This window comes from Semicossyphus pulcher, unplaced genomic scaffold, assembly GCF_022749685.1.
Source record: "Semicossyphus pulcher isolate SPU_LCO1_2020_fin unplaced genomic scaffold, fSemPul1.0.p SCAF_9, whole genome shotgun sequence".
Classification (NCBI taxonomy): domain Eukaryota; kingdom Metazoa; phylum Chordata; class Actinopteri; order Labriformes; family Labridae; genus Semicossyphus; species Semicossyphus pulcher.
In genome coordinates, this window is record NW_027211770.1 from 15,886,404 (window position 1) to 15,906,288 (window position 19,885).

A 19,885-nucleotide genomic window follows, 5' to 3' on the forward strand; every position below is an offset into this window, starting at 1 on the left:
AGGTAGTTATGTCTGAGGATAATAATAAATGTACCTTTTAGTTGTGTGTGTGTGTGTTTCTGCAAGCATTAGAGTGAGCGCGCATGATGGAGAGCTCGTTGTCGGTCTCTGGCTGTTTTTTCAAATGATCTTTAATTCTTATCGTTAAGGATTTATGACTGTTGACGGGAGTCGGTTATCGGTCAGAAAAAAAAAATCTAAATGCACATCCCTAATATGAAGACAGTACTTAGGTATATGGAATTTTGCTAATATTAACAGAAGGTTAATAACCTACAATTTCTTGAAATTAGACTAATTAAAGTTTGAATTTGAGTTGTTTATCTAATTTTCTGTTGGAAAAAAAATTAACTTAATTCCAGAAGGTCCCCAAAAAGGTGAGATGTGACAGATGGAGCAAAGAGTATCAACGTTTCTCCTATATTTTACAAAAAGGGACTTAACTGGATAACACTTAATATTATTAGAGAGCAATATTTTTAGAGACACTTCTTGAACCTTATTTGACACAGTTCCCGGTCTATACCAGTAGCCTATACAAAACAAATGATTATAAACAAATATAGAGGCAGGTTTACTACATGTGACCCTCTGTATTATTTTCCTTTTACATTTGTTATTAGTTTTTATACTTAAAAAAGTATCTAAATTCCCTAGATTTAATTCTTGCAGGGTAGTTTGATGCACAATATCTCTCGTTGCAGACGACAGCAGGATTTTTATACCTGATGCAACACAGAATAGCCAATTCTCTGGGGAGTACAAGAAAGTTATATTCCGATAAAAATGAATTACAAGTAAACAAATGACCCTCCTGATTAAACAACTGTCAGAGAAGTAGTATGCCATTATCAAACCATGTCTTAAAAAATAATGATTTATGTTTGGAACAAACAGTATATAGTCTCATTCCATCTATAGTATTTCTGAGAGGAAAAATTATGTTTGAATACCAAGAACCAGCATGAGAGTATGATCTCTAGTATAACATCAGTGACATCATGACAAACCTTATATGTTAAAGACGTTTCCCAAAAATGATCAAGATTACTGGCTATTGATCTACAGTATTGCTTTAGTCAGCAGCAGTATGGCTTTTAATTAAACATTAATGCAATTCTTGTTCCACAGACATTTTTTTATTATAAGGTTGAATCAAACAAAAATCATAACAATGTTTTAAAAAATGACATTACATGCAATGCATTTCCTATTGACGATGGTCTTGTAAAGGTAAGTGAAAAAAACAGAAATAAAATTACAAGAAATCTGCATAGTTAATCAGACATTTACATACAAACGACCCCTCTAATAAATCTGTACACTGTTGATCATTAATGCTGTCAAATAATCATCAATACACTAAATGTTATATATGTATATATACACAACATATATATATATAGATATACACTACCAGACAAAAGTTTGGACACACTTTCCCATTCACTTGTGTGAGAAAATGTGTCCAAACTTTTGACTGGTAGTGTATATAAACCGAACTGACCAAAGAACAAGACTAAGGCAAGTAAATTGGGCTGGACCTTAGCAAACTCAGAGTAACTGCTGTATATATTTGTTAGCCTATTGTTATAGTAAAAATAGAAATAAAATACACAATAACATGTATATCAAACAATGTGGTAGGCATGTAGAAATTGTGATTTGGTTGACAGTTCTCTTTAGGGTGTTTCTACATGCAGTGTAGATTGATGGCATGCAGGTCCACCATAAGACGTAGGCTACACAGTGAATTACCGTGTGAAAATGTCTACACTGACCAAATGAGGAAATGACAAATACTGGATCAGCAAAAAAAATAGTGCTGGTCAACCAAGAGATGGTTTCTGGTGGGACTGTCGAATTTTTTGCAAGACTTGATGTTGCGTTGAGTTGGCTCGAAAGGGGAAGTTGGATGTGTTTGATGAAGATGCTGTAGAAATGAACACTGTGGATGAATATCTGTTAGATATAATTATTTACAGTCTAAAATTAATTTTCTACAAGTGGGCAGACATCATTATTAAAAAATTGAATAATTCACTTAGAATTGCAGGCTACAATTGTGTCCTATTCAGTAATATTTTTGAATATATTTGTACAGTATCTGTATTTCATTCTTCATGTCATGTATGGTCCTATACTTCACTAAGAGCTGACCTCTCTTTGCTTGACTGGTTTGTTGACTTTATGTCAGTGTGAGAGCCAGAGACCTCCTCCTTGAAAGCAGTTTCCAACACAATAAGGATGGATTTACGCACTTTATCCCTGAAATCTTGGCCCACAAACACATAGAGCAGTGGGTTCAGGCAGCTGTTGATGAAGGCCAGACTGGTGGTTATAGGGATCCCAATGGTGGTGACGTAGTCTAAAGTTTGACTTGCAGAACTGGTCATGTGATGGATCATCTCAATTAGATTAAAAATGTGATAAGGAGCCCAGCAGAGGAAAAAAGTGGTGATAATTACAGCGATAATCTTAAAGGTGCGACCAGACTGGCTGGCCAGGGTGCGGTTTCTCCTGACACGATTGATTATCACAGCATAACAGGAGACAATGACAGTGAAGGGGACTACAAATCCCAGGAGGAAGCGGGTGATGGTCATGGCCTGCAAGCGAAACACATGCAGAGACTCAGAAAGGGCAAAGTTGTCGAAACAGTTGATGACCTCTTCATTTCTAAAGGCTGGTGCAGTGTCCCTGAAGACAAAGTACGGAGCGCTGAGAATCAGAGCCAGCACCCAAACACCCAGACTCACACAGGACGCCTTACGCACACTCCTGTGGTTCTGGGCCCAGACGGGCCACACCACAGACACACATCTGTCCACACTGATCACCATCAGAATATAGACACTGGCAAAGATGTTCATAGAGCCAATTGTGGAGTTGACTTTGCACATGAACTTCCCAAAAGGCCAGTGAAAATCCATGGCTTTGTACGTCACACTGAGGGGCAGAGATGCAGTGAAGAGGAAGTCGGCCACGGCGAGGTTGAGGAACCAAACTGTGTTAACTGTTTTCTTCATCTTGAAGCCGGTCACCCAGATAACCGCTCCGTTCCCAAGCACACCAAGAACAAAGGCCAGGCAGTAAAAAAAAAGAGACATGATATGGAGAGACCGTCTCAGCTCAGCATAATCATCGTAATAGTAATACTCATTAGATGAGTCATTTCTATCAGATCCATCAGATGTATTGATGTGATATGAAGGTGCAGTGGTAGTTTTCTCCATTCTTGTCCTGAGACCTGTCATGAAAACATAACATATGTAGTTTATCTATATTTTGTAGAGCTCAAACAGTAACAACCACTACTTTTGATACTGTGACATTTTTGTGAATCAATATTGTAAGAATACTTGTGCCACAGTTGAAACTATAGTTTAGTTCCCCCAACTGACCCATGGGCACTATGTTTTTATATGATGTGTTTTGTACCATCTAAAGCCGAACCAAATATTAATCTTGACTTCCAGTGAAACTAAAGTTACAAAAATGTCTAAATGCCCCTTTTAAAAATGCTTCCAGGCTGACCTCGACTTATAGAGTTGAACCATGTTATTATTTCCTGGGACAAATGCTTTTCTGAGTTTCCATGAGGTAATAACTTTACAATTAACAAGTGGATGCATAAAGCCTATGAGCATGAATTCATGTACGAACAACACTTGAAATAAAAAATGTGATTAAATGCATATAAACAATGAACTATGAACAATTAATGTATAGGCTTTTTTTTCATTAAATCATTGACCACTTGAGAAAGCAGCCCGCTCTGAAACATATCGATTGACCTATTCTTAATTTAAAAGAGTTCGTCTTTGTTTTCTTTGTAAATTTCTTCGTAAAGCCTTTTTCTGATGCTGAAGTCTCATTGACTTCTGTATAGTCTCGTCACATTATTCTCGCACACATTCAAATGACAACACAAACAACGGTACCTCTGTCAAAGTTCAGTTGAGGATGTGTCCGCAGCACAAATCACCCTCCTCAAACTGCGCGTGAACGAAAGCTGCGTACCAAATGTGCTCTGAAGATGCTCTGTGATCTTGTAATATGTGAGGTCACGTGACGAGCACACGGACAAGATTCATCCGATAACCCCCTCATACTTTTAATGACAGCCTTTTAATGATGATGAAGGCACACATTTCTGAAAGCTATCGAATTAAAATCTGCAAAAATAAACAGGTAAAGCAAACACAACAGCGGAGTCTGATACGGACACTACTTTTCAACCATTAAAAATATCGCATCATCGTTATTTCGCGCCTTGCTGTTTTGAATTTAATTGTTTAATAAAGCTATGAAAACAAATCAGGGCCTCGTTAAGAAGGAAAATGTGTACTGGTGGAAGTATTTACGAGTCCCTAACGAAAAGTCTGTAACATCTATTTTCTTCTCTATTTCTGGACACGTTTCTTTGCATTTAGACCTCCGACCACTAGGTGGAGCATTTGGCTTTTGAAATAAATGACAGATGTTGAGTATTATTCATAGACTGTATACTGAGGTGTTGCTGCTTTGTGTGAAAGAGACAAAACAACCAGCGTTTTGTTTTTGTTTGCACCTTTTATTTATTATTATTATTATTTCATATTTGGTTGGAAAAAACAGGAAGCTGCAGGGGCAACGATGGATCAATTGCAAACAACGACTAATGATGTTTGAAACTGTCACGGTTCATTGTTCACAAAAAGGTGAGGACCCAGATGCAGACTGATATGATTTAATAAGAACAAAAGTCCAACTGAAAATCCAACAAAAACAGGAGATAACACAAGGAGCTGGGTAATCAAAAATCCCAAATAATACACAGGCAAACACAGGAAGACATACCTAGGGTTTTCACAGACAATGACAATGAACCCGCACCGAGACAAGGGAGCACAAAGACTAAATAAACTTAGGAGGTGAGGCTAATCAGACACAGGTGAGACAATCAAGGGGCAGGTGAAAACAATCAGGGCAGGGCACATAGTCAAACAAGCGGGAAACACAAAGGCAGGAAGTGGACCAACACGAAAGACAAGGTGACAAAGTAAAACAGGAAATGATCGAACCAAAGAGACACAAGTGAAATACTTAACTAAACAAGACTAAATACTGACAAGAACACAGAATAAACTAAATACAAAACTAAACGATGAGAAGTCATGACAATAGACAAAGTGACAAGGTAAAACAAGAAAAAATAACTGAACACCGAAATACAAGACAAAACCAGTACTAAACTAGAAACTCATGACAGAAACAAGGATGTTTCTTCACTGATGGAATAAGCAACATATCACTCAAACAATCAACTGTTTCTACATATTTGTACATACTGCAACCTGCGAGCAAAACAGATGTGAAGTTAGAATATTTCTTTTTCTCACGCATGATCTTCAGTGATAGTAGTGTCAGAGCAAATGCACAAGTCTCTGGTGTGTGCAGCATGTTCCTTCTTCTAGCATCCTGTTTGATATGCTTAGTCAAAGTTCTTCTGAAAAGACATCCTTACTCAGAGATACACCTGATAAGTAAAACGCATCATGAAATACAGTACATGCCAAAGCACAGATGCAGGTTATATGTTTAACGGCTGTCTCTATACTGACCAAGTCTATGATAAAAATGAGAACGACTAACAAGATATATAAATATATCCCGGGATTGGTATGGGCAGACACAGAAGTGAAGGAAATGGTCAAAAACATGATTGGCCAAAAAGGGGTGCTGTGAATCTGCATGCGATTCCTCATCAACTGTGTCTCAGATAATCTGTATTTCAGGTTATTAGCCAACCTTCAGTTTCAAACTAATACATTCAATTTAAAATGATGTGATTCAAATTCAGATGTTTAATTCAACTATTCAAGTTGAGCAATTAAAATTCACATATAAATAATTCAAATTCAGTTTCTACTGACACATATTTGTGCCCATAGGATTGGTATTAGTTGTTTTTTTTATCATGGTTTATTAATAGACATCAGATAACACATGACCCTCTTTCTGCACCTTTACAGAGCGATTATAAAGATGAAAAGTGACCACGCAGTAAAGTCGTGTGGTGACTATAAGAGGGAAATCATGAGTGGAAAAAAGGGATCTTTGTAAAATATTTCAATAAGGATGATAATGGTATAAAAACAAGAACTACATTACAGTCATCATCAATTTTATTTATGAAACAACAAAAACACTTTAACATTTAGAATAAGCTTTTATACAGAGGAAGGATTGTGTTTTATGAACACATGCAACATCTACCAAACACATACAATACACAGACAAAATGTGCTGTGCTGTTTATTCAACTGATAAGTCGATTGATAGGAATTTAAAGGCAAACAATTTTATAACTGATTGATCACATATGTGGTTATTCAGGCAAAAATGACATTTCACTGACTCTGTCTCCTAAAATGTGATAATTGGTGTTTTTTCATTGTGTGTTTCCACAGTAAACTAAATGTCTCAAAACAAACAAACAACAAAAGTAAAAAATAATAATTTGTGTCCAAATAATATGCTATGTACAGTTTCAGCATTTGTTTCTTCATGTTCTACAGCTCAGTATCCATTGACCTCATTTGGCTCTGACTGGTGTTCACTGGGTTTGTGTCAGTGTGAGAGTCAGACTCCTCTTCCTGGAAAGCAGCCTCCAACATGTTCAGGAAGGATTTACGGACAATATCCCTGAAATCTTGGCCCACAAACACATAGAGCAGTGGGTTCAGGCAGCTGTTGATGAAGGCCAGAATTGAGCTTATTGGAATCCCAATGAAGAGGACGATTGATAATTTTGGAGAATAGGTCACAAAATAAGCCAGCTCAATTAGAATAAAGATGTAATAAGGAGCCCAGCAGAGGAAAAAAGTGGTGATAACTGCAGCGATGATCTTAAAGGTCCGACTGGACTGCCTGGCCAGGGTGCGGTTTCTCCTGAGACGATGGATTATCACAGCATAACAGGAGACAATGACAGTGAAGGGAACTACAAATCCCAAGAGTAAGCGGGTGATGGTCATGGCCCTAAAACGAAACATTCGCAGCTCATTCATAGACTCGTCATCGACATCAGAAAGGGTATAGTTGTCGAAGCAGTAGATGGTTACATTGTCATCTGATGGACCTGTGTCCCTGAAGACAAAGTACGGAGCGCTGAGAATCAGAGCCAGCACCCAAACACCCAGACTCACACAGGACGCCTTACGCACACTCCTGTGGTTCTGGGCCCAGACGGGCCACACCACAGCCACACATCTGTCCACACTGATCAACACCAGAATATAGACACTGGCAAACATGTTCAAGGTGATCAGTGTGGTGTTGAGTTTGCACATGAACTTCCCAAAAGGCCAGTGAAAATCCAAAGCCAGTTTAATCACGTGTACGGACAGGAGTGCAGTGAAGAAGAAGTCGGCCACGGCGAGGTTGAGGAACCAAACTGTTTTAACTGTTTTCTTCATCTTGAAGCCGGTCACCCAGACAACCACTCCGTTCCCGAGCACACCAAGAACAAAGACCAGGCAGTAAAAAAAAAGAGACATGATCTTCAGAGACCGTCTCAGCTCAGCATAATCATTGTGATAAGAACACTCATCAGATGAGTCATTTCTATCAGATCCATCAGATGTATTGATGTGATATGAAGGTGCAGTGGTAGTTTTCTCCATTCTTGTCCTGAGACCTGTCATGAAAACATAACACATGTAGTTTATCTATATTTTGTAGAGCTCAAACAGTAACAACCACTACTTTTGATACTGTGACATTTTTGTGAATCAATATTGTAAGAATACTTGTGCCACAGTTGAAACTATAGTTTAGTTCCCCCAACTGACCCATGGGCACTATGTTTTTATATGATGTGTTTTTTACCATCTAAAGCTGAACCAAATATTAATCTTGACTTCCAGTGAAACTAAAGTTACAAAAATGTCTAAATGCCCCTTTTAAAAATGCTTCCAGGCTGACCTCGACTTATAGAGTTGAACCATGTTATTATTTCCTGGGACAAATGCTTTTCTGAGTTTCCATGAGGTAATAACTTTACATTTAACAAGTGGATGCATAAAGCCTATGAGTATGAATTCATGTACGAACAACACTTGAAATAAAAAATGTGATTAAATGCATATAAAGAATATTTATTATATTTTATGAACAATTAATGTATAGGCTTAAATTATAAGCTGGTTGCGGATAGGTGGTGTTTTTTTTCATTAAATCATTGACCACTTGAGAAAGCAGCCCGCTCTGAAACATATCGATTGACCTATTCTTAATTTAAAAGAGTTCGTCTTTGTTTTCTTTGTAAATTTCTTCGTAAAGCCTTTTTCTGATGCTGAAGTCTCATTGACTTCTGTATAGTCTCGTCACATTATTCTCGCACACATTCAAATAACAACACAAACAACGGTATCTCTGCCAAAGTTCAGTTGAGGATGTGTCCGCAGCACAAATCACCCTCCTCAAACTGCGCGTGAACGAAAGCTGCGTGCCAAATGTGCTCTGAAGATGCTCTGTGATCTTGTAATATGTGAGGTCACGTGACGAGCACACGGACAAGATTCATCCGATAACCCCCTCATACTTTTAATGACAGCGGAGTCTGATACTGACACTACTTTTCAACAATTAAAAATATCACATCATCGTTACTTCGCACCTTGCTGTTTTGAATTTAATTGTTTAATAAAGCTATGAAAACAAATCAGGGCCTCGTTTAGAAGGAAAATGTTTACTGGTGGAAGTATTTACGAAATACTTAAATCATGGGTCCAAGTCCCTCAAGAAAAGTGTGTAACATCTATTTTCTTTTCTATTTCTGGACATGTTTCTTTGCACTACATCCTGAAACATCTCCCCCCTAGAACATGGGTCCTGTTTGAAGACTGCCTGAATGTGGACCTGAGCTGCATAATGTGTTTATCCCCATGTGAGTAGCGCTCATGTTTCCTGAAGTGTAATTGCTCTGCATTGACTGTTTTAATTGATGTATGAACATAAAGACTACAAGTTTAAATGCCCCCTTTCGTCACTCTGCACCACATTACAGTCACAGCAGCATTTGCCATTGTGTGAAGTGATGTTTGTTGAGTAGTTAATAAAAGAGTGGGCTTCCACTTTCCATTTGAAAGCTTTACACATAAACATAACAAAATCTATTTAGATCCATTATATAATTACATTTTTCAAACCTAAGCCTTATTAGCCTACTTTAATTAACAGCTTACTTCAGAAGGAGTCAGTTATCTGTATGTTCCTTCCTGTTAGACAGATTTCCTGTCTGTGGCGAGTTAAAGATAAGTGCTTATCTCTCTTAGCTTCTGATATTTGCTGCTTTTTAAGATGCACCTGAGTCACAATGCTGGAGGGTGAATGGAGAATAATTGGGCCTTTGGACACTTTTTTACTGTTGTTAAGGAGTTAAATAATAATGTAAATCTAACTCCTTTAGGAAATATCTTATAGTATCTGAAGACATTACACATAATTGTTACTCAGAACTATTTGCTTCTTCCAATTACCTGTTTGTAAAAGGTGATTTAGCTAAATTATTGTCAGTGCTTCTTATGAATAATTCCAGTTGTGCTGTAAGTCACTAAAGTCTATGAATGTAAAGTTGGTAAAAAAAACAAACAGTTAAAATCTATAAAACAAATTAACTAGCCTTACTGACCCTGAAGTCTGGAGGCATGTGACCTATAGGACAGAGCATTACTTGAACTGTTACACTGCAAAATGGATTATTGCCTTCTGTTTGTAAATTTCTGCTTTGCATTTGATACATAACCATCTGAAAAGCACTGAACCAGGTAACTGGACGACCTCCATACATCATGTGTGAAGTGTGATGAAACAGTGCTTAATTGAATTCTCTGAGAAATGCAGGAGTGACAGGAGCACACTAACGTATTGCATCACCTTTAATCTCATATCTGCTTAAAAGCGTAAGTACAAATACTTTGTTACGCACTTTGCACCAAAGCTTTATCATCTTTTCATGCGAAAAAAGTAAAGCATGACCAACACAGAAATGAGAGTTTCCTTTTTAGGACTGTTTAAACATTATCCTCTGACCCACTCAGAGTTCTGGGAGCCCCTTATGATTTCTATCCACTACAAATGGAGGGAGAACTTGAGGTTTTGGGAATAACCACCAAATGGCTATATGTTTATTCATTTTTGTTTGTTGATGGGAAACCAATAGACCAACTGTCACGTTTAGGAGGATTCGAACAAAGAAGGAGAGGACTCACGTGCAGACTATGGTGATTTATTAACAAAAACTCAAAATACAAAAGGGTGGAGCAAAATCTTCTAATCAACCAAAAGGCCAAAAGGGCAAAATCCACAAGGCAAATCAAAGTCTTTATACCAACAAAAAGGGAAACCAAAAGGCAGAACCAAAAGTCCAACAAAAGGTCCAACTTAAATCCAGTAAAACAGGTGAGAAACACAGACGGAGCCATGAAGAAAATTCACACAGGAAACACGGGGAACAAGGTTACTGGATGGACGACAACAAACTAGTGTAGGAACATGGGAAGAAAAATGCTGTGTCCGAAACCGCACACTAACGTACTGCCTACTACATACTCAAACAGTATGTACTGCATACTGCCTACTATCTTGACTATTAGGATGCCGTTCGCATCATACTCAGAGCCGTCTTCTCCGTATCACTTGACTTAACCTTTTACGTATGTCCAGTCTGATCTCAGGTCCATCTCTGCCATTGTAGAAGCTGGATAGCCGCAATGCATTTTGGGGCGGTTGAGTACGAGTACGAGATGAGTCATATAAATGTGGTAAGAAACACCAGTTTGGTTGTTTTGAATGCAGCCCTTTCTGCAGCCCTCTCCCTGACTCCTCCTCCACCCACTCCTTAATCAGGCCTGCTTATAAAATGCACCTGGGGCCTGTGCTGGCCTCTTGCTTCTGCCTGGCAGGTTGTGTTGGTGGCCTTTGGGATGATACACATTTTAAACAGTTTGTCCCTTTTTACAATATATTGAGTGAGACTTCTGCCCTCTATTTCAGTTATAGACTTACCTTTACCTGGCCCTTGGTCGTGTTGCTGAATAGACTGTCTTTGTTGTGCCTGGTGAAGAAAATGTTCAGTCTTTAGTTTTTTTCTTTAGTATTTTAATAGGTGTGTTTCATTTCAGGTACAGAGTAATACTGCTGCTGTTTTGCCCCCCTCTTTCTTTTGTATTCATTGTTCAATCTCTTTAAAAATACTTGTTGTAAATTGAGTTGTTTCGTGCTTTAGTTTTTGAGTAATAGGTCATTTTGTCTCTAAGAGACACTTTGTTAGGAAGCTATGCACCTGTGGTGAGGTACCCCCACAAATGCATGAGTTGAGAGCAGTGGGACACCAATGGGCTGAACCATATTTTGCTGTGAGGAATGCGGTGAGTATGTGGTAGCACCCCTGCACCCTCCTTAGTGTAGTCTGCCTCCCCCTAGTGGCCTCAGTTTAGTTTAGTTTACTTTGGGACTGGCAGCTGTACGTTTTAGGTCAAACTTTTTAAAAATTCTCAACTTTTAATTATCATTTTAGCTCAGTTTTAGTGTACCTATTTTTTACTGTTTCACATCCCCATTCCTTCCCTACAGCTCAAGCCCATTCTTATTTTGTACGTTTTCTTTGTTTAATTTCAATAAAATATTTTGACTTATTCTACACGTCTCTGCCTCATCAGTAACGAGTCTGTGTGCTATCAAGGATTTGCTCAAATTTCCTGGAGTGCAAGTCCCCAGGTGACGTTGCTGGCTAAACTTCCATTTGTTACAAATACGCTCCCTTTGCCACATAAACATAATTGTGATTTGTTGGAAAGACTTAGCATAGGCTGAATGAGGAATATTGGAGCCAAAATGCATTCCACAGATTTAAGATCGCAGTCCAAGTAAATTTGTCAACAAATAAAGCATTGACTGAGACAATTTGCATCATAATACTCTGTAATGCCCTCCATAAAAAATACAAATTATTTTGAAAAAACCAACACTGGCATGTTCTGTATTCTGAGCTTAACCTATAATCAGTCTTTAAAGATGCCTTGGCAATTGTTATAAAGGTGCTCCAGATATCTGTGACCCCTCAGTCTGAGCCGACTATCTTCAGAACAATTTCAAAGAATGAAAAAGCTGCTGAACTGACTTTTTAATGAAAATGTTAAAATTAAATTATAACTGACTAATGACTGACCCACTTGCAGTGACGTGCGGTCAGGAGAGGCAGGGGAGGCAGAGCCTCACCTGTCATCATAAATAAAATATATAATAAACAGATAAATTAAATGGTTATATTTATCAAATGGTTTGAACTATAAACTGATTTTCCATTTAACTTAAACAATTTGGATCGTTTTTTTTAAAAATCGCTGAAATTTCACATTTCCGTTCAAATACGGGGAAGAGACGCACAGTGAGGCAGCAGCAAGCTGAGCCTCACCTTGGATTGCGCAATCCCTCACAAACTGTGCTCTGCCATGCAATGAGAGCGTGTTACTGTCTCTCTGTATGTCGCCAATAAAACACTTTCAAACACTTTTAATATATGCCCCCCTGGCTTTCCATAGTTTAGCTGATGTATATAATATATGTGTGTAACCTGTTTAGTGTGCTCAGCGATCTTACAACGGCAGTGAATAGGCACTGGGTGAGGCAGGCAGTTTTCTTGCCTCAACGTAGGGGGCGCTGGTGAGCCCAGAAATGTTTATGCTACTCCGCAGCTGCAGAGTAAGTGACAGCGAGCTAGCAACAACGTTAGAGTGTGTGTGTATGTGTGTGTGTGTGTGTGTGTGTGAGGTAGACACCGGCAACTGGAGTGGAAGGCAGGAAGCAGGAAGTGCCACTACTCGCTGCCGCTGCCACGAATTGAGCCAGCCCTTGCTGTCAAATGGTGAATAATCTACTCTGTTGTTGGGTTCATATGTTTGTAAATCTGATTCTGATGGAGTCAGTGCCTCACCAGCCATGAACCTCACCGCACGTCACTGCCCACTTGATGAGTGTAGTTGACTAGAATATACTCATAAAGGGGAAAAAGAGCACACTTATGTAGAGCGTCACACTCGTAGCTTTAATAGCACAATAGCATGCATGTCATATCGTGATTATGCAGTCAGATTACAAGTATGGCCCAGAGGCAACTGGGCCTGGCATTTTACATTAACTTTTTCCTGCATTAAAACTAATTTACAATGAACTTATTTTTCAATATTATACACAATTTTGCAATATTACCATCAGTTTGTTCCATCAAATTGTAAATACTGTGGCTCTAATTAAAAGGTAAAGAATCTGACATCTGATCAATTAGTCAGCCATCCAGAAATAGAAGGGATTCTATCTGGGATCATGTTTACAGTTTATAAAAACAACTTTGACAGGAAATTTGATGGATCAACTTCGATTTTTGTCCAACTCATTTGTTGTTTGAAGTATTTGTTTATTCATGTCATTGACAGCCTCATACCTCACTATTAAGAGTTGACATCTCATTGCGCTGACTGTTTTTCATGGTGGATGTGCGAGAGACCTCCTCCTTGAAAGCAGCCTCCATCACATCCAGGATGGATTTGTAAGCTGTAACCCTGAAACCTTGGCCCATGAACACATAGAGCAGTGGGTTCAGGCAGCTGTTGATGAAGGCCAGACCGGTGGTTATTGGGATCCCAATGGTGATGACGATATATAATGTTTGAGAATCGTTCACAAAATAAGCCAGCTCAATTAGATTAAAGATGTGGAAAGGAGCCCAGCAGAGGAAAAAAGCGGTGATAACTGCAGCGATGATCTTAAAGGTCCGACTGGACTGCCTGGCCAGGGTGCGGTTTCTCCTGAGACGATGGATTATCACGGCATAACAGGAGACGATGACAGTGAAGGGAACTACAAATCCCAAGAATAAGCGGGTGATGGTCATGGCCCTAAAACGAAACATTTCCAGCTCATTCATGGACTCGTCATAGACATCAGAAAGGATGTAGTTGTCAAAGCAGTCGATGGTTACCTTGTCATATGATGGACCTGTGTCCCTGAAGACAAGGTCTGGAGAGCTGAGAATCAGAGCCAGCACCCAAACACCCAGACTCACACAGGATGCCTTACGCACACTTCTGTAGTTCTGGGCCCAGACGGGCCACACCACAGCCACACATCTGTCCACACTGATCAGCACCAGAATATAGACACTGGCAAAGATGTTCAGAGAGTAAATTGTGCTGTTGAGTTTGCACATGAACTTCCCAAAAGGCCAGTGATTATCCAAAGCCAGTTTCGTCAAACTCAGGGGCAGAAATGCAGTGAAGAGGAAGTCGGCCACGGCGAGGTTGAGGAACCAAACTGTGTTAACTGTTTTCTTCATCTTGAAGCCGGTCACCCAGATAACCACTCCGTTCCCGAGCACTCCAAGAACAAAGGCCAGGCAGTAAATAATGAGAGTCATGATCTTCAGAGACTGTTTCAGCTCAGAATAATTATCATCAGATGTAGAGCCATTTATGTCCAATTCATTTGTTGTTGTTTGATTTAAGGGCAAAGTGGTCATCTCCATCACTGACCTGCAACGCAAAGAAAACAAGTGTAGTCTTTATATTGAACTACATAGATGTCTGTAAAATCTGCAACATACATAGAGTGGACTTATATGTAAATAAATGAAGCTGCTGAGGATGCTGTTCAGAGAGACATTACTGAAAATACAAAGTTCCTTTGACAGACGGAAATCTTACTTTGACCAGCCTACTAAATGATCCATATCTTTTTAAACCAACAAAGTGTTTGATAAATGTTTTTCAGCTCTTCAAGTCTTCAATTACCTTCAACATAATTATCACTCATACATTTGTTTCTCTGTTTCAGCCAGTTCAGGTTTGACAGTCCGCCGTACTGCTTTCATTTTAAAATAAGTAATTGACCCAGAAAAGAAGCAATGTTTCTGAAATACATCTTAATTAGTACATTTTCATTTATCAAAGAGGTCAGATGATTTTATTGTCATATTTCTTTCTAACAACCTCGTTTGATAAATCTTTCATAAAAGTATTAAATTCAGAAAACAGCAAAGATTACCTTTTCTCAAAGCTCTCCAGTCAGCTGAGGATGAATTTGTTGCAGAAATGATCAAACTGACAGATTAATGTAGGCTGATGTGCAGGAAATGATGTCATGTGACCTCCTGAGTAGAGGCGGAGCCACAGGAAGCATGCACACAATTTAATTTTTTTACTGAAGCCTATTAAACCTCTTGTTTGCGCTCACACTTAAAACTGTTTGTACATTATAATTAAAACATGTATTTCCATTTTTTAGAACAAGGATGTTTCTTCACTGATGGAATAAGCAACATATCACTCAAACAATCAACTGTTTCTACATATTTGTACATACTGCAACCTGCAAGCAAAACAGATGTGAAGTTAGAATATTTCTTTTTCTCACGCATGATCTTCAGTGATAGTAGTGTCAGAGCAATTGCACAAATCTGTGGTGTCTGCAGCATGTTCCTTCTTCTAGCATCCTGTTTGATATGCTTAGTCAAAGTTCTTCTGAAAAGACATCCTTACTCAGAGATACACCTGATAAGTAAAACACATCATGAAATACAGTACATGCCAAAGCACAGATGCAGGTTATATGTTTAACGGCTGTCTCTATACTGACCAAGTCTATGATAAAAATGAGAACGACTAACAAGATATATAAATATATCCTGGGATTGGTATGGGCAGACACAGAAGTGAAGGAAATGGTCAAAAACATGATTGGCCAAAAAGGGGTGCTGTGAATCTGCATGCGATTCCTCATCAACTGTGTCTCAGATAATCTGTATTTCAGGTTATTAGCCAACCTTCAGTTTCAAACTAATACATTCAATTTAAAATGATGTGATTCAAATTCAGATGTTTAATTCAACTATTCAAGTTGAGCAATTAAAATTCACATATAAATAATTCAAATTCAGTTTCTACTGACACATATTTGTGCCCATAGGATTGGTATTAGTTGTTTTTTTTATCATGGTTTATTAATAGGCATCAGATAACACATGACCCTCTTCCTGCACCTTTACAGAGCGATTATAAAGATGAAAAGTGACCACGCAGTAAAGTCGTGTGGTGACTATAAGAGGGAAATCATGAGTGGAAAAAAGGGATCTTTGTATAATATTTCAATAAGGATGATAATGGTATAAAAACTAGAACTACATTACAGTCATCATCAATTTTATTTATGAAACAACAAAAACACTTTAACATTTAGAATAAGCTTTTATACAGAGGAAGGATTGTGTTTTATGAACACATGCAACATCTACCAAACACATACAATACACAGACAAAATGTGCTGTGCTGTTTATTCAACTGATAAGTCGATTGATAGGAATTTAAAGGCAAACAATTTTATAACTGATTGATCACATATGTGGTTTTTCAGGCAAAAATGACATTTCACTGACTCTGTCTCCTAAAATGTGATAATTGGTGTTTTTTCATTGTGTGTTTCCACAGTAAACTAAATGTCTCAAAACAAACAAACAACAAAAGTAAAAAATAATAATTTGTGTCCAAATAATATGCTATGTACAGTTTCAGCATTTGTTTCTTCATGTTCTACAGCTCAGTATCCATTGACCTCATTTGGCTCTGACTGGTGTTCACTGGGTTTGTGTCAGTGTGAGAGTCAGACTCCTCTTCCTGGAAAGCAGCCTCCAACATGTTCAGGAAGGATTTACGGACAATATCCCTGAAATCTTGGCCCACAAACACATAGAGCAGTGGGTTCAGGCAGCTGTTGATGAAGGTCAGAATTGTGCTTATTGGAATCCCAATGAAGATGACGATAAATAATGTTGGAGAATTGGTCACAAAATAAGCCAGCTCAATTAGTTTAAAGATGTAACAAGGAGCCCAGCAGAGGAAAAAAGTGGTGATAACTGCAGCGATGATCTTAAAGGTCCGACTGGACTGCCTGGCCAGGGTGCGGTTTCTCCTGAGACGATGGATTATCACAGCATAACAGGAGACAATGACAGTGAAGGGGACTACAAATCCCAGGACCATGCGGGTGATGGTCATGGCCTTAAAACGAAACATTAGCAGCTCATACATAGACTCGTCATAGTCATCAGGAAGGGCATAGTTGTTGAAACAGTTGATGACCTCTTCATTTCTAAAGGCTGGTGCAGTGTCCCTGAAGACAAAGTACGGAGCGCTGAGAATCAGAGCCAGCACCCAAACACCCAGACTCACACAGGACGCTTTACGCACACTCCTGTGGTTCCTGGCCCAGACGGGCCACACCACAGCCACACATCTGTCCACACTGATCACCACCAGAATATAGATACTGGCAAACATGTTCAAGTCGAACAGTGTGGTGTTGAGTTTGCACATGAACTTCCCAAAAGGCCAGTGAAAATCCAAAGCCAGTTTAATCACTTGTACGGACAGGAGTGCAGTGAAGAAGAAGTCGGCCACGGCGAGGTTGAGGAACCAAACTGTGTTAACTGTTTTCTTCATCTTGAAGCTGGTCACCCAGATAACCGCTCCATTCCCGAGCACACCAAGAACAAAGGCCAAGCAGTAAAAAAAAAAGAGACATGATATGGAGAGACCGTCTCAGCTCAGCATAATCATCGTAATAGTAATACTCATCAGATGAGTCATTTCTATCAGATCCATCAGATGTATTGATGTGATATGAAGGTGCAGTGGTAGTTTTCTCCATTCTTGTCCTGAGACCTGTCATGAAAACATAACATATGTAGTTTATCTATATTTTGTAGAGCTCAAACAGTAACAACCACTACTTTTGATACTGTGACATTTTTCTGAATCAATATTGTAAGAATATGTGTGCCACAGTTTAAACTATAGTTTAGTTCCCCCAACTGACCCATAGGCTTACATGATGCTGCAGAGATGGATCAGACCTGTCAGTCTTATAGGACGTTCAGAGCCAAGCGGTACTTAGTGTTAACATAGATGCCATCATGATCATGGGTTACTTCATGCATTAATCATTGTGAGTACTTTGCACTATGTTTTTATATGATGTGTTTTTTACCATCTAAAGCCAAACCAAATATTAATCTTGACTTCCAGTGAAACTTAAGTTACAAAAATGTCTAAATGCCCCTTTTAAAAATGCTTCCAGGCTGACCTCGACTTATAGAGTTGAACCATGTTATTATTTCCTGGGACAAATGCTTTTCTGAGTTTACATGTGTAATGTTCTGTGTAACCTGTTTGTTTTAATTTGATCTGTGTTCACTTCCTGTATTATTTTTTATCCTGGTGCTTGTGTATCATGTCTAGTGTTACTTCCTGCCTTTGTTCAGTTTCCCGCCAGTTTTTTCCCTACACCTGTATCCCATTGGTAATTAGTCCAGCCTGTATATATACCCCTGTGTTTCCACTCACCCTCTGCCAGATTGTCATTGTCACCCTCGTGTGTTCATGTTTTCTAGCCTTGATATCATTGTGTTTGCTTGCCCGGTTTTTGAACCCTGTTTGGATTTTTGGATTTTGATTTTTGTGGATTGCCCATTTTGGATTGTTCTGCCCTTGCTGACGGATTTCCTGTGTATTACCTTTGAATGTTTTCAGTAAAGTAGTTTTCCTGCTACTGGATTTTTGTGTTTTGGACTTTTTCTCTGCATTTGAGTATCCTTGGTTTAGGATTGTTACAGTACAATCTGGCCATGACAGACTCAGCAGAGGAAGACACTGTTCGCTTGGCTCTCCGTGCTCAAGGGAAAAGACTTCATGATCATGAGCAGCAGCTGTCCTCTCTCGTGGGTGGCGTGCATGAACTACATGTGCGACAAGACACTTTTCAAGTTGCCATGTCCAACCAGTTTCAGGAGCTTTCCGTTCAGATGCAACAGATGCTCACCCTCCTGAGACCCTCTACGCCTACTCCCCCTGCTCAGCCTTCTCCTTTGCCCCAGGCAGCTCAGCCATCTTTTCGACCGGAGCCCCGTCTTCCCAACATTGAGAGGTATGATGGTAATCCCTCTACCTGTCGCTCCTTCCTGTCTCTGTGCTCAATGACTTTTGAACTGCAACCTAACTCTTATCCCTCGGAGAGTTCACGTGTAGCCTTCATTATAACTCACCTCACAGGAAGAGCTAGAGAGTGGGCTACAGCGGAGTGGGATAAGCAATCCCTGTCATGCAGTACTGTTAGGAATTTTTCTGATGCCCTTCGCAAAGTTTTTGACCACCGCACTCCTGGCAGAGAGGCAGCTCGGGGGCTGCTGGCCCTGCGTCAAGGAAACAGTTGAGTTGCTGATCATTCTATTCGCTTCCGCACCTTGGCAGCAGAGAGCGAATGGGATGAGAATTCTCTATCAGATACATTCCTACATAGTTTATCTGAGGACATTAAGGATCACCTGGCTCCACTAGATCTGCCCCCTGACTTTGACTCTTTGGTGGCCCTAGCAATAAAGATCGACAACCGACTTCATGAGAGGAGACTGGAGAAGGCTCGAGCTGTCCGGAGACCACCAGACCGCTGGGAGCGATCTACACTCTCATCCGTTCCTGCTCCTCTCTCTGTTCCTGCTATGCCACAGGACAATGTTACAGTGCCTCCTGGTGGACGGGAGGAGCCCATGCAGCTGGGACGCACTCGTCTCTCCCCAGAGGAACGTCAGCGCCGTCTTAAGGAGGGAAGGTGCATCTACTGTGGCCAGTTGGGTCACTTCTTGGCTGTGTGTCCAGTAAAAGACAGGGCTCATCAATAGAGCGGGGGTTATTGGTGAGTCAAACCTCAACTTCTTTAAATCCCTCCAGACCTTCATCTCACGCTTGTTTGACCATTTCTGGGTGTTCTCTGGAGCTAGCAGTTTTTGTTGAT

General features: G+C 39.5%; 2 protein-coding genes and 1 pseudogene across 2 annotated transcripts; all 3 read right to left on the reverse strand.

Annotated features, from left to right (window-relative positions):
- Window positions 1-1,132: 1,132 nt before the first annotated feature.
- LOC138584021 (chemerin-like receptor 1) lies at window positions 1,133-3,236 on the reverse strand. Its single transcript, XM_069656133.1, has one exon. The coding sequence runs from the start codon at window positions 3,234-3,236 to the stop codon at window positions 2,139-2,141; it is 1,098 nt and encodes a 365-aa protein (XP_069512234.1). The 3' UTR covers window positions 1,133-2,138.
- A 3,313-nt stretch (window positions 3,237-6,549) lies between these two features.
- Window positions 6,550-15,123, reverse strand: LOC138583734 (uncharacterized). The gene is made up of 4 exons (XM_069655698.1): window positions 15,088-15,123; window positions 13,490-14,576; window positions 10,897-11,104; window positions 6,550-7,684 (listed from the first exon to the last, which is right to left on the reverse strand). The coding sequence occupies exons 2-4, from the start codon at window positions 14,567-14,569 to the stop codon at window positions 6,558-6,560; spliced, it is 2,415 nt and encodes an 804-aa protein (XP_069511799.1). The 5' UTR covers window positions 14,570-14,576; window positions 15,088-15,123; the 3' UTR covers window positions 6,550-6,557.
- A 1,498-nt stretch (window positions 15,124-16,621) lies between these two features.
- Window positions 16,622-17,746, reverse strand: LOC138584776 (chemerin-like receptor 1; annotated as a pseudogene).
- Between the last annotated feature and the right edge of the window lie 2,139 nt (window positions 17,747-19,885).